The sequence below is a fragment of the Syngnathus floridae genome, chromosome 6 (genome assembly GCF_059516105.1).
Source record: "Syngnathus floridae isolate MCC-2025c chromosome 6, RoL_Sflo_1.0, whole genome shotgun sequence".
NCBI classification, from domain to species: domain Eukaryota; kingdom Metazoa; phylum Chordata; class Actinopteri; order Syngnathiformes; family Syngnathidae; genus Syngnathus; species Syngnathus floridae.
Window position 1 is genome coordinate 15,832,501 of NC_142418.1, and position 21,520 is coordinate 15,854,020.

Sequence of the window (21,520 nt, forward strand, 5' to 3'; positions counted from 1 at the left end):
CAGAGCGACCGACAACCCAATAATTGCTTCTAGAACAAAAGTGTGGTCCCCAAAGTACACACAACAAAGTGTGACAAGTACAAACAGTTCAAACGTGGTCTGCTAAGAGGGAGGGAGGGAGGGAGGGGAGGGGAGCGTGTGCACACCGTCATATACAGTAATACTGATACACCACTTACTGTAGATATCGTCAGATACACATTTGAAGAACCTACTCTCTTGCTTTTATTAAATACCAATCTATGAGATTTTTGTTTCTCGTGACTAAAAACATTTTCAAACGTGTTCATTTAAGCCTGGTACACACATGGCGTTTTTTGAGAATGTTCTAAATATTTTTTTTTGGGTTAGTGGCGGGTTGTCATGTTAAAATATTTCTAAGAACAATTATTTCTCATATTTTCTTGCAAATCGCTACCTAGTGTAATTAATTATTTTCAGAAAATAACAGCTGAACGGGCAGTATAATTTTGTCATTTGAATAAAGTCTTGGCTTTTTGAAAATATCAGACGTTTTAGTGTTGCATGCAAAAATAATTTGTTGAAGATAAAAGTAGATCATTTCCCAGACGTCATGTTAATGTGTGTACCAGGCTACCATGAGATATTTCCTTATATAATTATATATTTTTTATATACTATATTTATAATATTTTCCTAATATTTCTGACATTTATTCATATTTGTTTTCATGTTACTCTTAAGGTTTTTAAAGTATGACACTAACATTTCCCCTATGGTGGAACTAGCTGTCCTCTTGTGATTGTTTTCTTCATATATTAATTTGTGTGATTGGCCCTTCTGTTGAAGGGTGAGGCTGTGTGTGCGTGTGTTCATTTGTGATTGTGTTGTTGTAGGAGCCAGATGTGCTCCTGTGATGATTTCTTGACATTGCTGCTACCGTTTGCTTTGCTGCTGCTGCTGTTGTTGTTGCCCGCGGCGATGCGAGGCGACTGCTGCTGCCCCCTGCTGGGCACGGGCAGATGGGATTTGATTCGAGGGCTCGAGCGGCATTGACTGCTCTGGACAACCGCATGCGTGAGCAGCGACTGCGGGAGACAGCAAACACTCAAATCTTGGCTCACATAATTCTTTTTCATCACAAAACATAAAAAACAAACAAATGTAACAGGTGGCATCTTCTCATGCAGCCCACTTGGACCTCAAACTCACGCCATTCCGTCATTGATTGGCTTAAATGGTCTGACAGTTTGGCGCCACCTGTTGCCTCCGTCCCGTCAGCGTGTTCTCACCGACTGAGCTGACTGGTCTCGGGCTACTTTCTGCTCTGGTGTAGAGGGCGGAGCTCCGGCGGGGGCAAACAGGAGGGTGTCATCGTCTTTGGATGCCCACATCTGGAAATTGCCCATCAATAACGCCTTTCTCAATAATCTCTCTTTCTCTGTATTTGATGATGTCTTAAATCTCAAATGTAATGCAGCGCGTACCTGTCTGATGTCCGGTTCTGACTTACTGGAGCACAACGACTGCAGTTCTTGGATCAGGTCAGTCTCATCGTCCGAGAACAAAGACAAACCGGACGCCTCCCTGATCAAAACACACACGCATGTACACGTCTATCTGTCGTCGACCTCCCGCGGTAATCAACAATACTGAAATTGCAGATGCTGTAATATTAAAATTGAACAAACCTGTGGATTTTGCCATTTGTGGGGCAGCTAACATCAGTGGAGGATACCGAGCCTGAAAACACAACCAAGATTTTAATAATGCCTTCCTACAAACTGATAAAAGGCAGAATTACTAATTATTCATTTTAAGAATATCTTCATACAACATGGCTGACTGACGACATCACCTTGCTTGAATCATCCACGAAAGCCTTGGCACAACATGATTGACGGCTGACATTAACTTTACCGTGTCTAAAAGAGCCACCGGCCCAGCCGGAGGCGGGGCTTGCTCTCTTTCGAGGGCTGGTATTGGATCGTCGCAGCTTGTCTCGACACTTCCTGCCGCCGCCGCCACTTCCTTTCAAGGAGTTGATGGCGGTCAGAGGGATGGCTCCGCCCCTGAACGCAACCTCTGAAGAGAGAGATTTGTTTTAAATTTCGTAATTTTGAAATGGACAAATAATGATCTTAAAAAAATCAATCAGTTCTGACCGTGGCGAGGGAGGGGGCATCCCCGCAGGACAGCCTTGTTGACCAGGATGCTGAGGGCGGCCTTCAGCACCGCCTGCTGGCCGTCGCTCAGAACGATGTTGCTGGGCAACGAGGAGGTGGATGAGGAGGAGCGCCTGGCCGTTAACCGGGAGATGATCGCCGTCTCTACGCGAGGAACCACCACCGAGCTCCACAGCCTAGACAACCACCTGAACGCATCGCGACAATCGTTAGTATTGTGCGCGTGTGTGTTTATGTACCACGGGCGTACCTAACGATGGCGTGCGCGTCGTTGGTGTGGACGGGGCAGGCCAGGAAGTGTCTGGGTCCCATCAAGGCCTCGTGGGTTCCTAGATGTGCCAAGCAGGCATTGAGCTGCTGCCAGACTTGAGCCACCCACAGCACAGCCTTCTCCATGACGCCGTCATTGGACCACACCACACTTCCTGTCTGGAGGGGGACACGCAGGAGACCACTTGACGGGTAAAAAGGGGACAGCTACTTTCGTTGGTGACATCATCGGCAAGTGTGCAATGTGGATGAGATGGTGACTCCAGAATTGCCTGACCTGGTGCAGAAGCTTCCTGCGCAGGCGTCTGGCCAGCAGGCCGTGCAGAGGCTCCTGGTCCCAGCGCAGGCGCAGCCAGCGGAAGTGCTGCTGCAGGCGGAGCTCTGAGCCTTGGAGGCGGGGCTTTGACAGGGACCCAATCAGGAAGCTGTGCTGGCAGAAGTGATGTGGACCTAAAGAGAAAATGATTGTTTCTTGTCACGCTCATCATCAATGAAAAGAATTCTATTACAGCATTTTTTTACATTTAACCAGATCCATTCTAACAATGAGGTTTTTTTGTTTTATTGATGTTTTTTTTAAGCTAACATTGTCCAGTCTAGTGCTACACAATAATGCCACGTATCACGCACACTCACCAGCGTTGAGCAGCAAGGGGACACTGGACGTCCTGTTGTCCAAGCTGTGGCACAGATCTCCGAGCAGAGCCGGCAGGGATGCCGCCTTCTCCAGACCCTGCAGCAGCAGCACCAAGCAGACGCCGTGATCACGTGCCGACGCCGGCAGCAGGAAGCCTGCGCGGGGGAGGAAGGCGAGGGTGAAGAGGAGGTGACGCGTCATCTCATGACCATGATGGCGATGATGAAGATCTCACCGCGGGAGACGAGGATGTCCAGCAGTTGCTCCTTAGTCAGACTTGGCTGCACCTCTACCTTCACCACCTCACACGCCTGACCACCCGCCTCCTGCTTAGACTGACATGAGGGAGGGAAGGGGGGGTTGTCATGGAAACTCAAGACAATCTCACACATGCGTCTGGAGAACTGCAACCAGCAAAACATTGTATAAATACTATAATATTGTAAGACTGTGTTTTACAATAATCTAATAATCCATATAGCAATAATCAGCTAGGCGCTGGGTCGGCCATCAAAAACAAAAAAAAAAGTCCTGACTCATAAACTCCAACCCTATCACATCGATCTCACATTTCAGTGTCATCATCGTCACACCTTGATGCAGCGAGCCAGCAGAGCGGCGATGTAATCCTGACAGCTGTCCTCCAGGCCGTGAAAGATGACACTCCCGTATTGCTCCGCCTGCCACATCAAACAAACGTTTTAGGTTACAAATCTTGACTCGTCAACATCACATGCATGTCATGAGGCAAAAGGGAACATTATTTTCAAAGTGTTATATGGAGATCATAATGTCTTTGTTGCCCAGTGTAATGGACTAAAAAAACTCAAATCTGTACAAATATGACAGGCAGGGGGTGCTAGAGTTGCCATAAAGACCGCCGCCACATCAAAGACCGAAGGCCCCCGCAGCACTTTTCGCGCCTACGCTTCTTCTGTCAGCATTTTATTGTGTTTATGTGTGTGTGCGGGGGTGTGTGCATTTACCAAGCGAACGTAGTTGAGCAGCACCGGCAGTGGAAAGAGAGACTCCAGAGCCAACTCATCAAGACACGACTCAGAGAGACCTGACCCAAAAAAAAAAAAAAAAAAACATGAAAATACACACAGACACAATTTTACGAGCAGCTGGTGAGCTGCAGGTTTCCTAGATGGCGCTGTGGGGAATTTGAATTGCTAGTAAGGCAAATTCACTGATGTTTTAATGCTTTTTCGTACCTTTCAGTCGGACAGTGATGACCTGGCTAAGAGGTTTTCGCACGAAATCCCAAGGTGAGACAGAAAGTTCCTGATCAGGCCTCCACTCACTTCCTCCTGGAACCACACAGAAGCACATATACATTGATGTCAGGAGGAAGAGATGTCAAATTAGCCAGGCACCATTGACTACTCACCAATTAGGACAGAGGTGATGCTGGCGGGTGTGAGGCCCAGCGGGGGGCGCTGTGCGTCTTCGCCACACAGCATATGCAAATGTGTGGTGAAGGCGTGGCCAATGGAGGCACTCAGCTGAGACCAGCGCATGGAGCGCTCCACTGACAGTCTACACAGCACTGACTGAAGCTCACCCGCCCGCTCCTCAACATCATCATCATCATCATCCATGGAAGTGGCGGAATACTGGAGAAGCACCAGGACGCGGTACTGATCTGCAACATGGGGGAGTGACACTTAAAAAATAATAATTTAAAAAAATAATCAAATTCAAACTCACTGAGATTTTCGAGGAGATCTTTGCAGTCATCTGTGGCAACGTCATGGATGGTGCGACTACATTTATCTTTCCTCTCGATGTCCTGCTCACGGTGGCTACACAGAACCTCCAGACACTCCTACACACACATGCGCAATATTAACATCAACAGCCTTTGCGTGAGAGCTGGTTTGATTTATCCCACCTTCAGGCCGAGAGCGGCCGCCATGTGAGCAGCCGTCCATCCGTCCGCGTTGGCGTGGTTGAGCAGGGCAGCGGGCAGAGCAGCGGCTCCATTGGGTCGGGGGCTCGCAGCGGGGTCTCCGGGGTGACAGAGGAGCAGACGCAGCGTGTCCACGTGACCTGATTGCACCGCCGCGTGCAGACACGTGCAGCCGTCCTGCAGAGCACCACGGCATATCAACTGATCGGTGATTTGCATTTTTTGTTTTCTTCGTTATTATTAGTACCACAATGGCTGGGTAGCATCTGTCATTAGAACCTTAAAAAACGTTGAAAATATACCGTGGCCATTCGGGAGCGATCTGCGCCGGCGCTCAGCAGGATGTGGACACAGTGTTTCCTGCCCGCCCCGCTGGCCAGGAAGAGGGCGGTCTGGCCACCGTCGGCGGCCGCGTCCACAGCGGCCCCCGCAGCCAGCAGAGCCTCCACACAGCTGGCGGGTGGGAGAGGAAAAATAAACAGTAGAAGGTGTAACCGTGATCATATCTGTCAGTCATTTTTTTTGTCTGTACTCACCTACTGTGGCCGTGGGAGGCAGCAAAGTGCAAAGGTGTAAATCGGTTTTGGTCGGACACATCAGCAGGCGAGCCGGAAGACAGCAGCAGCTTCACGCACTCTGTGCAGAACGCACCAAAAAAAACGGTAAATTCTAATCGATAATAGAGATGGAAGACCTGCACAAATCCAAATGGAGTGGTTACCCACCTGTGTGTCCGTGGTCAGCAGCAGCAAACAAGGCAGCAGTCAAGTTGTGGAGGTCTTGTGGTGGGTGGCGGGTAGGCTGGTTGTCCGTGGCAGTGGTGAGGTGGGTGTGGTCGGGCGTGATCGGGTGGGCGTGGTGAAGCAGCATTGACAATAAAGTGACATTTCCCTGGGAAGCAGCTTGGAGGAGGAGCAGCGGCCGCCCGCCGTCCAGGGCAGCGGGCCCACAGCTGCCGAGAGGGGAGACTACGGAGGGACACCAGCCTGCCGGGAGCACCAGAGAGGGAGGGGGCGGAGGGAGCAGGGACGGAACAGGTTAAACCAGGAGAGGGTTGACAATCACACTAGAAGTGCTGGAGAGGAGGAAGAAGAACAGGCGGAGGAGGAGGGGAACGACATGCCTGAGTACATAAAGAGCATACATAAGAGCAGCCATCATCAATTGAAAGACAAAAAGACTTCACAGAAATATGGGAACTGTGTTTTACCTGGGAAGTGCAAAAACCCGGAAGACCAGTGAAGGAGGTAAGAAGTTAGGGTGCATGCTAAGTACAGGTTGGAAAAGGCAAAGGGTAGACGAGGCGAGAGCAGCCACTGGCATCAGCTTCAGGGAGGAAAGAGGTGACTGACCATCAGGAATATTTCAAGTTAAATGCAAGCCTCAGTGTGTCCCTCTCGTACTTTTGTCTCACAAGCAAAAAAGCTGAGCTAACCTGTGGGACATAGAGCGGCGCTAGAGGACGGAGGAGAATTAAAAATGCAGCCTCCTATTGGACTGCGCTCTCACTATTATGATGTAAACGATTGGGCTATGCTAGCTGAAGCTAGGCTATACGTTGGGCTAGGCGCCGCAAAGAGAGCTGGAAGAGAGGCAGAGGCGAAAACTGGAAAAAGACGAAATATGGGAAGAGGAAGGGGTCCCCTTTACCTGATGCTGTTGCCAGGGGGCTGTCTGCGGGGGCACGGGGACTACAGTTGGATGGAGCACTAATGGAGAGGGAGGAGGGAAGGGGGTTGATGGAGGGGATGGAAGGGGTGACGACGACAGGGGGACTTTCTGCAAACTGGTCGGGCCCCGGGGAGCGACGGAGGGGCTGTGCACCCACCTGAGAGGCCGTCAGGGCTGGTACCAGGTCCAGGGTGGGTTTGGGCGGCAGCTGGGGTGTAGCTGATTTGAGCCCCACCCCATGAGAGCGTCCGCTTTCCCCCACTACTTTCATGGGCGGATGAGGGGGCGAGGGGGTCTGGGAGAGCCCGGGTTTTTTGGGAGGGATGGGAGGAGGGTTTCCCCGGTCGATTCTGGCCACGGTGGGGGACTTAAGGCCAATGGGGTGGCTGAGGCGGCTGGGGAAGGGCCCTCCTTCCGAGGCCGAGTGCGGCAGGCTGGGTCGCAGCCCCCCTGCTGGAGGGCTGGTGAAACGCGACAGGACCTGGGTGACCGTGTGGCGCGCTTGTTGCTTGGCAGCAAAGTTGTCCCGGTTGTTGGGGGAAGGGTCCCGGGCCGGGGGACTCTGGGAGGCCGTGCCATTTTGGTCCTGTTCCTGGAACTTGTAGCGGGCCGCCTGGACGCGGGGGCTGACCCCAGTGGGTAGGCCGTGGGGGGGAGCTTGGGCCTCAGAGCCGTTCTCGCTCTGCGCCGGGCCTGCCGAGCCGCTGTGGACGATTCCCCGAGCGGTGCTTTTTGGCAGGCTGAGAGCGGCGTAAGGGCCCGTGGTTGGTTTGGCGGCTATGGTAAGGGGAGTCTTCTTGGGACCCTCCACCTCAGGGAGGGGCTGGTCCGTTTGGCAGGAAGCTGTTTGAGAGCTGATGAGATCCGTGGCCACGGAAACTGAAGCTTTAGGCGGCGAGCAGGCGGTGGCGGCAGGTTGGGCCCCGTCCTTGGCAGCCCCGCGTTCAGTTCTGAGCTGCTCCACCTGCTGCCGTAGGTTCTGGCTCTCTGCCTCCTCGCGGCCCAGCCTGGCCCGCAGCTGCTCACGCTCAGTGTCCAACTCAGACAGCTGCTTCTCCATCTTGGCTTCCATCTGCTGGCCGCGCTGCCGCTCGGCACTCAGCTCCTCCCGCAGGCGCCCGGAGGCCAGGCCCTCCTCGTCCAGTCGGGCCTGGAGCTCGTCGAAGCGCTGCGACTCCTCCACCACGCGTGTGGCCAGTTGCTTACACTCGCGCACCAGCATCATGACGATGTGCTTGTTCTTCTCGCGCTCGTCCTTCAGCTGCGCCGTCAGCTTGCGATGTTCCTGCTCCAGGCTCTGCAGCTGTAGCTTCTCCATCTCCAGCTGCCGCAGGAAAAACACAAACAGCATCTTTACAAAATCTTTACAAACTTGATGACTAACTAAACAGCCAAATGACTCAATTGTGCCGTCAGCTCAGTTGTGTAACACTAGTCGTTGTGGGTCAGACCTCTGATCACTGCAATGACCCGTTCTGCTATAATTGGAAGGCCGGCGCTATTGTTAGCCGGACGGCAGCTCGTGGGCCGAGGGTGAAGGGGCTTAAGTGGGGCTCCACCCCGCTAACGAGGCTCCCCAATAAAAGATCCTTCCGTTGTGAAGAGGTCATAACAAACCAACTGTAGCCACCAGCTGCTAATTGGCAGGAGATTGCACTCTCAGCAGACCTCCGCCAAGGCTCTGGAAAATCCCACACACGTGCGGCTGCTGACTCTGCTACTGTATGACATCATAGACGGCGTGTCGGCTGGCCATTGAATTTTGACTGAGATGAATGTTAACATGGTGGTGGTGTGGGGGGCGACATCACCTTGCCTGTGTTGAGCTCAAGGATAATTCATCAGCGAGCCCGCGGTAGCAGGATGACGAGAGCGGAAAAGGGGAGTGCGGATAAAGATAGCGCCGAGCGTGCGGCTGAAATTCCCTCTACCCAGCAACGCAAAGATCCCAGCGAGGCTCTTCTCCTCGTGAAGCTGTTGCCCGCATGTGCCACCGATCCGCTTTCACGCCAGCAGCTGCTTTGCAATCATCAAAATATTGTCTTCGTTTTAGCTAAGTGCATCATTCATGCCTTTGTTTTAGGATAAAGTAAGCCAATATTTTCAGGAACATCAAAAGTTTTTGTACTGTGTGAACATGGACATTGTTTACAACAAGCCGGGTTTGTGTTTTGGAGTTTTTTTTTTAAACTGGCTGCTAAGATTGTGAACGCAACTGTAATTTAAAGCACATGCAGAATGCATAGGCGCATTCACAAACACGGCTCTCTATATATTTAAGCGGTTACTCCCTTCTCGTGTGGTTGACTTAAACCTTCCAGATGGTTCTCGACTGCTTCATATCTGTAATTTTCGAGAGGTTCAAGGAAAGGGCACACTGTATTTATCTATCCACGCTTTTGAAATGCTACAATCCCGTTTCGCTTTTATCTAAACAATTTCACCGCAGCATACCTCACGGCGGGAGGGACGGGGGTGCACAAAATCCCAAAGAGACCCCAGGAAAAGCTTATGCAGTCATAAACACACTTAGTCAAGCGGTGAAAATAGAAATGACGCACCAGAAGAATGGGGAGTGTAAACACTAATGTACGCACACACACTTTAGGCCCATTCCAGTCATTTCATACCAAATTTGTGTAAAGATTTGCTTCAAGATTTGAAGTTGGTGACATAGTTGCGAGGTGACAAAGTCAATTCGACCCGGAGCTGCCTTACCCTCTTCTGGCGGCTCTCGGCAGCGGCCAACTGCGCAGACATGCGCTCCTGCATCTTCCTACAGTGCGCCATGACGGCCTCCAGGACGGACATGGGGTTGGAGCCCAGCGGCCGCCGCTCCTTGTCGCCTCGCGGGACGCTGCGGTCAAAGTCCCGCTGCAGCGCCAGGAAGGGGTCGGTGAGGCTGTAGCGGCTGTAGCGCTCTTGCAGGAACACTTCTTTCCTTTGAGCCTACCAGAGAAAGGACAAAATAAATGTAAGCAACTTTATTGACCACAAAAACTCGACTATGTAGTTTTAGTTCACTGTTTTTTATATTGTGGACATTTTTTAATTAAACATGCTGCATAAATGATCTGTCGGTCAGCTTCTAGACGACCGCTTTGTCTGGGATGCGAGAGTGAGTCGGGGGGGGGGCAACTGACCACGCCCGTCCGTCAGACCTTGAGCGATGTTACGACGAGCACGTCGATATATCGACTGTGTGTGTGTGGGAGCTGCAGAGGCTCATTTCGATGTAGCTGACCTTCAAGCACAAGAACAACACGCATTTGTCAGTAGTGCCCTTTAAAGTGTTTATCTTTCACGAGCAAAATGATGATTACAGTGTGTTCGAAGCGAGTAAGCTAAACAGTGGAATCTTCCTTTGATGCTTGTGCCACCTGTACGTGGCGTACGAGTCAGGAAAAGGAGCAGAGTGACGGGAAAGTAGATTGAAGTCTGAAAAAGAACAAACGAGAGACGCGGACAGAAGCCTAAAAAGGAAGCACCGAGTGTAAGTCATTTGGAAAGAAGCCAGAAAAAGAAGCATAAAGTGAGAGGGAAGCAAACAAAGGCCTAGTAAGGAAGCACGGAAAAGTGGACAGACATCTGAAGAAGAAGTACAGAGAAATAGAATAAGAAGCTTGAAAGAGTTACAAGCAGAAGGAAATTTAGAAATGATATTCCGAGACCAGCGTACAAACGCCCTGACAATGTAAACGCAAAGTAGTTAGCATTAGCAATAGCATGTCTCAGGGAGACATGACTGGATGGCTAGTGGAGCTAACATGTTTCACGAGTTTCGTATTGAATAATTATTGGCTAACATAGCTGACATCAGCCAACAGTTGGCTAATTGCCATTAGCAGGATGGCTAACTTAAACATCATTTTCTGTATCAGCAGAAAAGCTAGCACAGCTTACATGATCTGTCTACTTTATAAAAAAACAACAGCAACATTCATGGCAATGTTGCAAAAATTGTGCATGCGAGCGCTAATTCGTCTTGTGTTACTCTATGAATGCTAATCACAAGCTAGCTATCCCAACCATCTGCTGGACTTCGGCTAGCGTCAAGACCGCAGAGCTTTGCACCCAAGTGTACGTTTACATACACGAGCATGACTTGCAGCTATGTGTGTGTGTGCGTCGTCAGCAGCTCCTTGCTATCTATTTTTACCTGTTTAATGGCACCATAAACCCATGCAGGCCCCCCTGCTAACCCCCTTTCCTGCTTCATTAAACTGTGTTTTCCCTATGGGCAAAACAACAAAAATCCCCCCCAACATCTGATACTGACACTTGTAATTGTGTGTCTGTGTGTGTGTGTGTAGGCCTGTAACAACTCAAAGTTACTGTAAGATGCGACTCATCTCAATTTTCTGGGCCCCGTGGTCTGCGCTACCATTAGCGGTAGCCAGCGTTTTGCTCACTCCAGAAAATGTGCCCTGACAGGATGTTAGATCAAGCTTGCAGAAGGAATTAATTCAATTTGCTCTTGAGCAACAGAAAATGGATTTAGCGACAACATTGTTGTGATTGTGTCATCCCTTTTCACTTGGCTAGTTTAACATGAGAACATTTGCACGCATACAAACACATGGATCAACATGTATCATGGTCGCCACTGTAATGGCGAGATGCGGGAAGGCCGAGCAACGAGCCAACAGGGATCATTTTAAATATATAATATCGACTACAATATCACAGCGCTCAGCACACACAATAAAGCCAGACACATGGACACACTCAAACACACATACACTGATTTATTTTTCCAGTATGTGCATTTAATTTCCTGATTAGGAAAGGTCAATTTGTTCGAGTGGTCGTAAAAGTTCAAATCGTAAATTATCTTGTATCCAAATAGCGCTTCCAACTGTTGCGTCCAATAAAAACGACAACGTGGTGAGGGTCCATTTCAAGCTGCGGTCATGTTTGATTGGACCACATTGTCCCTTCCAAGGATCAAAAGCCTTCCGTCGTCCAAAACAATGTTGGCAGTTAGCGGCGACCGTTGGCAAGGCGAGAAACCACCGCGGCGCCAATCAGAGACTCGTTAGCACACCAGCGGGATGGAAGCAGGAGGTGCGTCCTCTAATGCCAACGCTTACTGTGTGTACATTTGATGCTGAGCCAAAGCGATGGCAGTGAGCTAGCTGCTTGATAGCGTTCATCAAACACAACTTGTGATGTTTAAACCTTAATTGACTCAGCTCAGAATTAATTTGACTTCATCTCAAATTGGGACTGAGGTGGGATGCTGGGAAGATGTGGCGTTCTTGACCGCCAACTAGCGGCGGGGTATCGGAAGCTAGCTTGTACGCCTCTGTTGCTCGGGAAACTGGTCGTCGAGACAAAAGACGTTCTGTGAGGGAGCCCGAGAATATTTCGCCCACGTCTGCCGACCCGAGGAAGAAAAAACTTGGGCTGCCCCCAGGCGGGAGGAAGCGGATAAAAACGGAGGAGCTGCTTTAGCTAAACCCAATTGTCGACGCTACGCTGTGATTGCTCGACAGGCGGTCGTGAAGGCGGGGGATGGGTCCGGAACTGACAAGAGATTAAAAAAAAAAAAAAAACGAGGATTTTTTTCCGCTTTGAGAGACTGTTTATCTGGTGTGCATCTTTGGGAAGCCTTGGTCGGCTTTAATTTTGAAGTTGGCCCTTGTAATGGATAATAGGAACAATCACTGAGATGCAACTGATGCTGCGTCCATTTTGCGGGCACTCTGTGAAAGAGCCTCGTGATGAATCCTGCTAACGAGGTGACAGAAGTGGAACAAAGTTAGATCAAGGGCTACTAAGGCCTAGAGGAAAGTCCATGTGGCTTGTAGCGTGCCACGGGGCTTCCCTTCGGACGTGATGGCCCACATCCAGGAGGATTTTGTCATCTTCTGCCATTTCCTGTCCTGATCTAATGCTACATCCACACTCGTTAGCCTCCACACACACGGGACGACCCCCCACCCCCATCCAGCATGCAGATCCCGGAGGCGGCTGCACTTGTCGGGCAGGTGGCATGAACATCTGCTTGAGCATTTGGCCACAAAACATCTGCTTGGCTACAACATATTTTTCCGTTTTTTTATGAGCAACAATATATCAGAGGTGGATAGAACATGAAAACATCAATCTAAACAAAGCAGGGCTGTCAGATGGAAACAAAATGGTGGATCTTGCACACGTGACTTCATCGACTGGCATTGACCTCGCGCTCTCACGGCGACAACATCTAGTTGCAGGGTTTGACATTTAAATGGATGCCCCCTCCCACCACCATTCCATGTTCACGGACGTTCTTTACGTTCTACACGCCTCTAAGGTAGCTCATGTACGGCGCATGATATTTCCCCTAAGAATCTCAAATATGGCCGACACTCAGACGGTTGTGTTCTTGTTGCAACGACTTCGGGTGAACTCCCACGCTCGCCCGTCTGTGACGCCACAACTACACACAAAGCGCGGCGGATGAAAGCCTCTCGTCTTCTCTCCTTTGATGCCGGCCAGAAAAGATGAACATCATATTGGAAAAGAAATGTTTGATTTTCTCCTCCATCCTCCTCATTTTCATTTCTTTGGCAGCGGTAACCTGAAGTGGACCTCTCGCAGCTGCTGCCTTCATTCACAGTCGCACACTGTCCGGTGCGGGAAAGTGTTAATTGATGCACGACAGAAGACGACGTTCTCTGCCGATTCACGCTCGAATGCATCCTGGGCGTCGGGTTCGATTCCCAATCGGTGTTACGGAAGTTGACGAAAAGAAAAAGCGAAACGTTGGCCTCAATAAGAGGAAGAGGAGGAGAGCGAGCGTTGCAAGTGGAGAAGATTAGACGGGAGAAAAGGGACGTTGGCTATGACCTACTTCCGCTCAGCTCTTCACCAATCCTTCCTCTTCATCGCCGACCCGCTTTTGCGCACCGAGGACACGCAACAACGCGCATAAGCACACGAACGAAGGCTTAAAATGACGCTTCACGTCAGGATTTTTGCGACCTGTCACTCATAAGAGATCACGGTGCAAGCAATATATCTATTTATGTAACTTGTTTATTTATTTATTGTACTGCGGGAACTAAGATAACAAACTTAATTGGTTCTGCGAGCCCGTTTGTAAGATGAAACATTCGGAACATTAGACACTTAACGAATGGAAATAAAATGAAAAAAAAAAAAAATTGTGACATCTTCAATAGTACCGACAAAGACGAAATATTGCCAGGTCAATCTGAGACCCTTAAAAATCTATCCCTTGTACTAAAAGCATATTTTTTTTGCTGTGAAAAGACTTTGGAATGCATCATGCATGCATCCATACGAGCACTCAGACACGCTTCTTCCCCCCCGTGGGAGAGAGGAGACGCCTTCAGTTGACAGCACTTGGAGAGGGAGAGAGAGAGGGAGAGAGCGAGAGGGAGAGAGAGAGAAAAAAGCTAGGCTCTCAGGAGGCTTCCGGGAATGGAAGCGGAGTGGGTGAGGGGGGGCAAAGATTGACACTCTGGCTCTTTTCAGCCTCATTCTGGAGCGGAATGTCGGTGGGTGGCGGTGAAACACGAGGATGGGAGCCTGCGGAGGGTCCAGGTAGAGAGGACTGGTTGCTAGGCAGCCCACCAATAAGAGCATGCCGTGTCATTGGGTGCGTGCGTGTTTGCAGCGAGCAAAAGTTAGCATGTCGATGCTAAATATTTGATGCCAATTATCATGGAAGAAAGGCACGATCGTTGAATAATTGAATTCCCATCGTTGCCGAGAAGTCAAAATTGTGAAATCACATTAATCCTTCTGGAAAACGGGGCAAACATATTTGATCAGATTTTTTTTTTTTTGTTGTAATTTATGAGTTTCATTAATTTATACGCCACTTGCCTATTCTTGGCTGCAACCCTTTTGTTCTGACTTGCTAATTATATCAGACAATGTGTGATTATTTTTCATTTTATTTTGATTTATGCTTTGTGATATTAAAAATTCTTAACTTGAATTTCAAGCCTGTTTGAAAAAGAAAAGAAAAAAAAGTCATAAGGTATGAGCAAATGAGAAATCAACGAGCATTCTGGACTTCGGATCTTACTAGTCTTAGAACTTCCCCAACATTTGGTCCATTGCGAACAAATGTAAACAAAGTATTATTACATTAGAGGCTAAGTATTAGCATTAGCAGACTGATGTTGTAATATGCGGGTCAAAGGCTCGCTAATCAGTTAAAACCTGTGCATGAGTGAAGGTTTCCACGGCAACGGACTCCATCAGAGCCACACTCTCCGGTTTAATAGCTAGCGTAACACGCAATGACACAATTACACACAACGATTGATGTGGGGGCAGAGAGGACAAAAAAAAAAGAAGATAAAGGGAGAGAAATGGCAGCGTGCTGAGGGCAAACGCCGGAGAAGCCCAGCAACAGGACGTGCCTTAAATAGCGAGATGCTGGCCGCTAACGTCACGCCGCCCGGCCGCCCGCCCGAGGCATGTGTTATGTTACGTTGCGTTGCGTTGTGCCAAGCATGTATGGGCCGGCCGCTGACAGCGGCTTAGTCATGTGGTGGATCACGTGACCTCGCGGGGACCGACGTTCCGAGAATTCAGACCTCCCGTCACGGTTGACCTCAACTCTACTCGTGAAGCTTTCATAGCAACACTCTATTCTTACTTATTCCTAAACTGTGCTACGTGGACAAGTCATCGGATTTCACTGCTACGATCGCACAAACACATGCACACACACAAAAACTTATTTTTCCCACACTCAAGTCATGCTTCAAATTTGGTAGAAATGAGCCGAAATGGAGACTTTTTTTGGTGGCTGTACTCATGACAGACCATTTTTCATTTTGCTCAATCACATTTGCCTCAGAGCGGAATTTTTAAAACACCTCAGGGGGTAAGGATTTTTTAGATCAAACCAAAATGGCAATTTTTTTTTTTGCAGTTTTCCTAATAGACATGGCTACCAAATTTCAAGCTGATGATTGATCAAAACTAAATTTGGGGGAAATTGATCCAGACTAACCTTGTCCCACACTCGACAAGACCTTAGCCAACATTGTGAATGTTGTTTTCCCAAAGGGCAACTTGGTCACACTATGTATTAGCCTTAAAGCCAGTAAAGTTCCCTTAACCTTCTGCAAATAAGAAACTTCATTGTATTTGATTTTTTTTTGTGGTTGAACACATGAGATGTTCACCTTGGCCAAAACATTGAGCATAGTAACCATATTTCTTAGTCAACAAAACAGCACATGTGTTCTTTTTGGAAAATAGCAAACATTCTGTTCTTTTCACACATAGACACTGTTTTTGTGGGTCTACTCAAAATGGATATGCCCACCAAATTTAACACCACAAAGGGGAACAAGGGTCTATCTACTGCTCCTGGTGACTTTGCAGCCATCATGGCCAGTGTCCAAGTTTTTCATTTCCTCTTTAACATTCCCTTTGAAATGACAACTCAAATGTCAGGGGCAATGAGTTCACAACCTTGAGTTTGGCTGGGAAACGTAAATAAGTCAGACAGTTGTGTGACCAAGTTCCTTCAAGTGAGTCAACGTTTACCGGGGCACCATTTAGCATCATTTGCAGATTTAGTTTTTTTTCGGCTCTACCTGCCGATTCCTAAAAATAACTACGCAGAGAATTCCATAGAGACGCACAGTCGCCTTTTTGACGAGCTTGCGCTAATCATGTGACAGCGCCACCATTGTTGTTGGGCTAATCAGCTTACAAGCTCCTTTCTTTTTGCTTGGACGAAACCCGATACGGCGGATCAGCGGGGCTTTAGCCACATGCTAATTAATCTGCAGCTCCGAAGCGGCTTAATAACGCCACGGAGCCTAGCGACGAGTGATGGATCAGTGCTAGTGCGTCCTCGCGGGAACCCGCGTACAAGTTCATTTGACATCCACAGCTGGCGTCTTCTCGGAGATGTTTCACGTGGGATCATCTTCCAGGTGCCGTGGTGAGACTCGTAACACTTATGGAGTCTACGCTACGGATGCCTGCCTCGAATGACACCGGTCTAGCCCAGAACAAACAGGATCATTGCGCAACTCACTGAAACCTGGCCGGGACGGAATGCAGATTGCAACCAAGATTTAAACATTAGACAAAATCAATGATTAATTAACTTTGTCTTGAAGGGGACATACGATGGTAGAAGGCACCAGGGAGGTCTTTCGGATAATAACTACTAAAGTCACATTTAAAAATGACAAAATTTTTGAGTTTTTGTGGGGTACTACATCTAAAAATGCTGTTCAAATTTTGTTTTGCATGTCTCAGTGCACCTCATGAGAAGACGTTTGGTTTTATTTCCCAAGTGTTATACTTTCACTTTTTGTTACCGAGTGACGTAATGTCAATTTAGAAGCGACTGACCCGAACACTGAAAAAGGCAGTCAGCGTTTTTTTTGTTGTCACGTGGAATATGCATGGCCTATAAACCAGCGAGTTCAATCGACTTAACTTTATGGTATTATAAAAGTCCAGGCTGCTATCAACGAAACTATAGACGGGAAGTTGCACATCATATCAAATCAAGGCCACACACAGCCACACTCAAGCAATTGAATTACATTGGTCACCAAGGCAGAAGTCTCATAAAAAGGAAAAAAGCTCCAATAGTTGAGATAAATGCAAATACCTGCAGGAAGTAAAAACATGCAGTTCCTATCTCGGCTAGGAAAAAACAACAAAATACCCAAAGGACATCAACAAGAAATCAGCAACAGCCAGATATGAAAACCAACGGCGGTTTGAAATAAAAACTTCACCTCGCACAGCTAAACTTGGCTAAGCTAAAAAGCGCAAGGCAAGTGAGTGGACTGCCAATTTTCAAATGGAGCACGACTCACCCTGAGGGCCTCGATGACCAGGTCGCGGGCCTCCAGCTCGCCCTCCATGATGCTCAGCAGGGTCAACAGCTCCGGCTTGCTCAGGTTATCCATGTTGAATTTGCATTTCTGAAACACCAAAAACACCAGTCAGGCTTTTCGGCGCCAACCGCTTCCAATATCACATAGCGTGTAGCCAAAACACGTAGACGCATTGACACAACTCCAATGCGCCCCTCCTGGCATCATACTGCTCTAATTAAACGCAACCGTCCAATTAGGCGAGCTATCTCATCCTACCTCACAGCGATTAGAGCCTAATTATGTTTAGCTAGGTCATTAAGCAGCTCCTAGCAGCTAGCGGGTCAGGATGATCGTAATCGGGCTTGACCACACAACTTGTTGCCACAATTAAAAGCTTTTTTCCGCTTCACTTATGAAAGGCAAACAGTTTAGGTGTCCTTTCTGACAGGTGGGTCGGCGGGAAGTCCGACCTGTGATGAAATTTCAAAGCGAGGTGTTTACTCAGTTTGAGAAGAATGTGATGCACGTTGGATGGTGTCAAAAGGCCCCCCGCAAACAAGAAACTTCCCCCCTGCCTTAAGCCAGCGACAGCGAGTGTGAGCAAAGAGCAAAGTGCTTTATTTAACCAAGGTATGGCAGCGGCGGGGGGGTTCATTTCGGGTAGTGGGAGGGCACGGAGAAGGAAGCGAGCGAGCCGAGGAGGCTCGGCTACCATGTGCACCTGTTTCGCCTTGCCGCCAAGCGAAAGTGTCTTGGAGAGAGCTCCGCAAAGGGGGGAGGGCAAGACGGAGGGTGACACGGTACTCCCAGCTATGCCCGCTGAGTCACTGAAATTAAGACCAATTTAGAAAGGTGTCTGGTGAACACAACCCACCTCCCCCTAACAGCACCTCCTCCGCAGCTCTTCACCTCGTACTGCCACTCAAACCCACGCGTGCACTTTCACTCACTGCTCGCATGTAAAAGCTGCCACGGAAATAACCGGAATGCTAAACAGACCCAGACAAACATGGCGACCAATGGCGTGTCCAGACTGATGACAAAGTTAGCTTCTCTACAACGAATTGGTGCATCAGGGGCTTAACGGCAAAGCCAGGGCTGCTTAATTTATTTTAAAAAATCTAAATCGATAAAATTACTTAAAAACAGCGGGTAGAGATGCCACAAGATGGCAGCAAAGCACTGACAATGGAGAGGATCATAAAGCATCAACACCATGCATTTTGCATGTACACATACTCGTATTACATATGGGATTGTATTCAGTAGGGAACAATAGAAACAATCTCAATTAACCTAACAATACCAAGATTCCACCAGATGGCGCCAATGTAATTTTGTTATTACTACCCGAGCACCAAAAAAGTGGGAGATTTTCAGCAAAACAGAATAGTTTCCAAAATACGAAAGCCGAAATGTAAATATGAGGCGTTCACGATCGTCCCTGACACAACAGACGCAATGATTTTTTTTCCGATCTTTTAACCGTCTCGCTGTTCAGTGTTTTAACCGCTAAAAGCACCCGATTGTCCTCACCAGGCAGAAGTGTATATAAATCCACAAAGTCACGTCAGCTACATGAGTTTGGAGTTCAGGTGGTTTTTAGGTTGGCAAACCGCCACGAAATCTTTCTTGAAGCCGACCCGAAGGATGGCTAATACAACATGAAGCTGTTGGTAAAGAAAATAAAATTGTCAAGAAAACAAAATCTACTTAAGTACAAACTCAAACTATCTTTGTAGTTGATTACTTGCCACAACTGCAAGTAGGTGTGTGTCAACAAATGAAGCCAGAGCATCTGGTCACAGCAAAGTGAAGAAATAGCACCTCCTCAGGGTCCAAGAGCTTCCCAGGGAACCTGAGAAGGTTCCGCTTGGTTCCACCTGAGCATCATGTCACAAACTAACCTGTCAAGCCATCCGTAGCTTCGACAAAAATGTCCAAATGTCGTCGTTGCTTACAATGTGAAGCCATTTCGTGTCACTTCTCCATCACAGGACGAAGGTTCGAAAAAGCCTCGAGGCGAACAAAAGAATTCTCCATCACGAATGGAAGCCAAGCTGAGGGAAAGCTCGTCATTTTGTCATGGTGGGTTACGATGTGTTAGGGGGAGGTGGTGTTTTTCACGGGGGGTGATCTGGTTCGGTTCTGATCTGGGCCGAACCGACACGGACGATTGTTGTCCTCCGGACATTGTCGCGAGAAGCCCGGCGGCCACTCACCGCTGATTCATGTGCGACATTTCTCGCCCTGGCTCTGACTAAAACCCCCGCCAGGTGATTTCCACGAAGCTCCCCCTCGGTGTCTTACCGTGTCGACGCTTCCCAGCACGGCGGCGGTCAAGGCTTGCTGTACCGGGGGAGGAGGCTGCTCTCCGCTGGTTCCTTCCGACGCCATCTTCGTACTGTGGCGGTGCGCTGACTGTCGGAGAGCGGGAGCGGGCTCATCCGCCGCCGCTCGTTAACTAGTTCGCTGCTGGACCAGAGTCATCCGCACGCCCAGGGCGACATGAGTCCGGGAAGGAGGGAGATAAAGCACAAGGTGGAGAAGAAGACGAAGAGGGCCACGAGAGGGGTCGAGGGCGACAGCCGTGAAGAGGAGCCCGCAGACCAATGAGTCGATGGAGGGAGTGGGGGGCTGATGGGAAGGAGGGAGGCGGGTAATAGAGGGGGGCGGGCCCGGACAAGCTAGCCAGGCAGGCGGACAAATCCAGATGTAAAAGGAGGCGCGTGCTTCTAATGACTGACAACAACATTTGTGGGAAAGAAAGCTGCTCAAAAACATCATCATTTTGTCATCTCTATAATTCTGTGTCGCATAATTCAGTATAGCCTACCATTGCATAACATAGCAGTATAGTACAGTGATCCCTTGCTACTTCGCGTTTCGTTTATCGCGGCTTCACTACATCGCGGATTTTTTTTTCCGAATTAAAAAGACATTTAAAAGTCAAAATAAAACTTCTAAATTGAGGAAACATGTGTCTAACCTTTAGGATAGTGTAGTATTGCTCCAAAGTCCGTTTTCGCGTGTCAGCATGATCGCGAATTAGCATCTTTCCGCTAACTCGTTAGCCTGCCCAGTACTTCTTGTTGGTGACCGTACTTCACGGATTTCACTTATCGCAGGTGGTTTGTGGAACCAATTATCCGCGATAATAAATGAGGGATAACTGTATACAGTAGTACTGCATACTATTTTCACATGATTTCTTTGATGGCGACAAGAAAATCTATTTGCGACCATTAAAACTGTGAATGTCTGGTGAACGTCTTTGCAACCTTTAACAAACGCCGACTTAAAAACGACATTCGCTACATTTACTAATATGCTTTGGGACCACAGTGATATGTTCTGATCTCTCCTGAACTGCAGTGTACTCCGAATGAGCTGCATGTGCCGTATTGTGTAGTATAAAACTAGTTCAGCATAAAATTTAGGGTACGATAGTGGCAGCGTATGAGCCCGATGTGTCATTGTCATATCTACGGAAACAGAAGCTCAGCGTTAATCTTACACGAGTTAAAGCTCAAGCTTGAAACCTCCCCGCTATGGATATATTCGTGCCGGCACGGCGGGAAAGGGAGGACGGAGGCCTTCTTGGCTCCCAGATGTGGTTTTAGGATTAACGGATGTAGTTGATCCAGGCGGCTGGTGCAGAATGAGGTTAGCACGTCTCTATTTAGGTCAAACGTTGGCAGCAAGTGCCGCTCTCGTATTCCCCATTTTAGTTGTCTCGTACGCGCTTGGGGTTGGGACAAAGAACTTGCTTCCGTAGTAGTAGTTGCAGTACAATATACGTAGTGTAGGCTTATGTAGTATAATGTATACATAGTAGTATTGTTGCATCATCTCTGTTGTGTCGTGTAGAAACATAGTGTGCTGTCTGATCATGTATGAAATCCTAACAGGCTGTCTGAAGAGCACACCTCCACCATGAGTCTATTAATCCCGTACCTCTTATCATTCATCAGTGGTCGTGACCACCGCTGACATGCCAAGGACGGCCTTCTGTCATTCCAAGAGCATGTCCTCTCCTTTTCAAGAGCTC

The 21,520-nt window shown here is 48.6% G+C and overlaps 1 protein-coding gene across 1 annotated transcript in view; it reads right to left on the minus strand.

Moving 5' to 3' along the window:
- Positions 1-20,626, minus strand: part of cttnbp2 (cortactin binding protein 2) — a 21,067-nt gene extending 441 nt beyond the window's left edge. Inside the window, exons 1-23 of the mRNA XM_088378435.1 lie at positions 19,780-20,626; positions 17,467-17,574; positions 9,359-9,589; positions 6,620-7,964; positions 5,695-5,955; positions 5,506-5,605; positions 5,272-5,422; positions 4,952-5,146; positions 4,768-4,885; positions 4,448-4,702; positions 4,272-4,367; positions 4,041-4,120; positions 3,648-3,734; positions 3,290-3,389; positions 3,054-3,209; positions 2,695-2,867; positions 2,398-2,576; positions 2,127-2,335; positions 1,882-2,046; positions 1,653-1,704; positions 1,449-1,548; positions 1,254-1,355; positions 1-1,049 (exon numbers count right to left, since the gene is read on the minus strand). The exon at positions 1-1,049 is cut by the window's left edge and continues 441 nt beyond it. Of these exons, the coding sequence (XP_088234561.1) occupies positions 834-1,049; positions 1,254-1,355; positions 1,449-1,548; positions 1,653-1,704; positions 1,882-2,046; positions 2,127-2,335; positions 2,398-2,576; positions 2,695-2,867; positions 3,054-3,209; positions 3,290-3,389; positions 3,648-3,734; positions 4,041-4,120; positions 4,272-4,367; positions 4,448-4,702; positions 4,768-4,885; positions 4,952-5,146; positions 5,272-5,422; positions 5,506-5,605; positions 5,695-5,955; positions 6,620-7,964; positions 9,359-9,589; positions 17,467-17,574; positions 19,780-19,866 (4,566 nt within the window). The 5' untranslated portion in view covers positions 19,867-20,626 and the 3' untranslated portion in view covers positions 1-833. The remainder of the gene's footprint in view (positions 1,050-1,253; positions 1,356-1,448; positions 1,549-1,652; positions 1,705-1,881; positions 2,047-2,126; positions 2,336-2,397; positions 2,577-2,694; positions 2,868-3,053; positions 3,210-3,289; positions 3,390-3,647; positions 3,735-4,040; positions 4,121-4,271; positions 4,368-4,447; positions 4,703-4,767; positions 4,886-4,951; positions 5,147-5,271; positions 5,423-5,505; positions 5,606-5,694; positions 5,956-6,619; positions 7,965-9,358; positions 9,590-17,466; positions 17,575-19,779) is intronic.
- Positions 20,627-21,520: the final 894 nt, after the last annotated feature.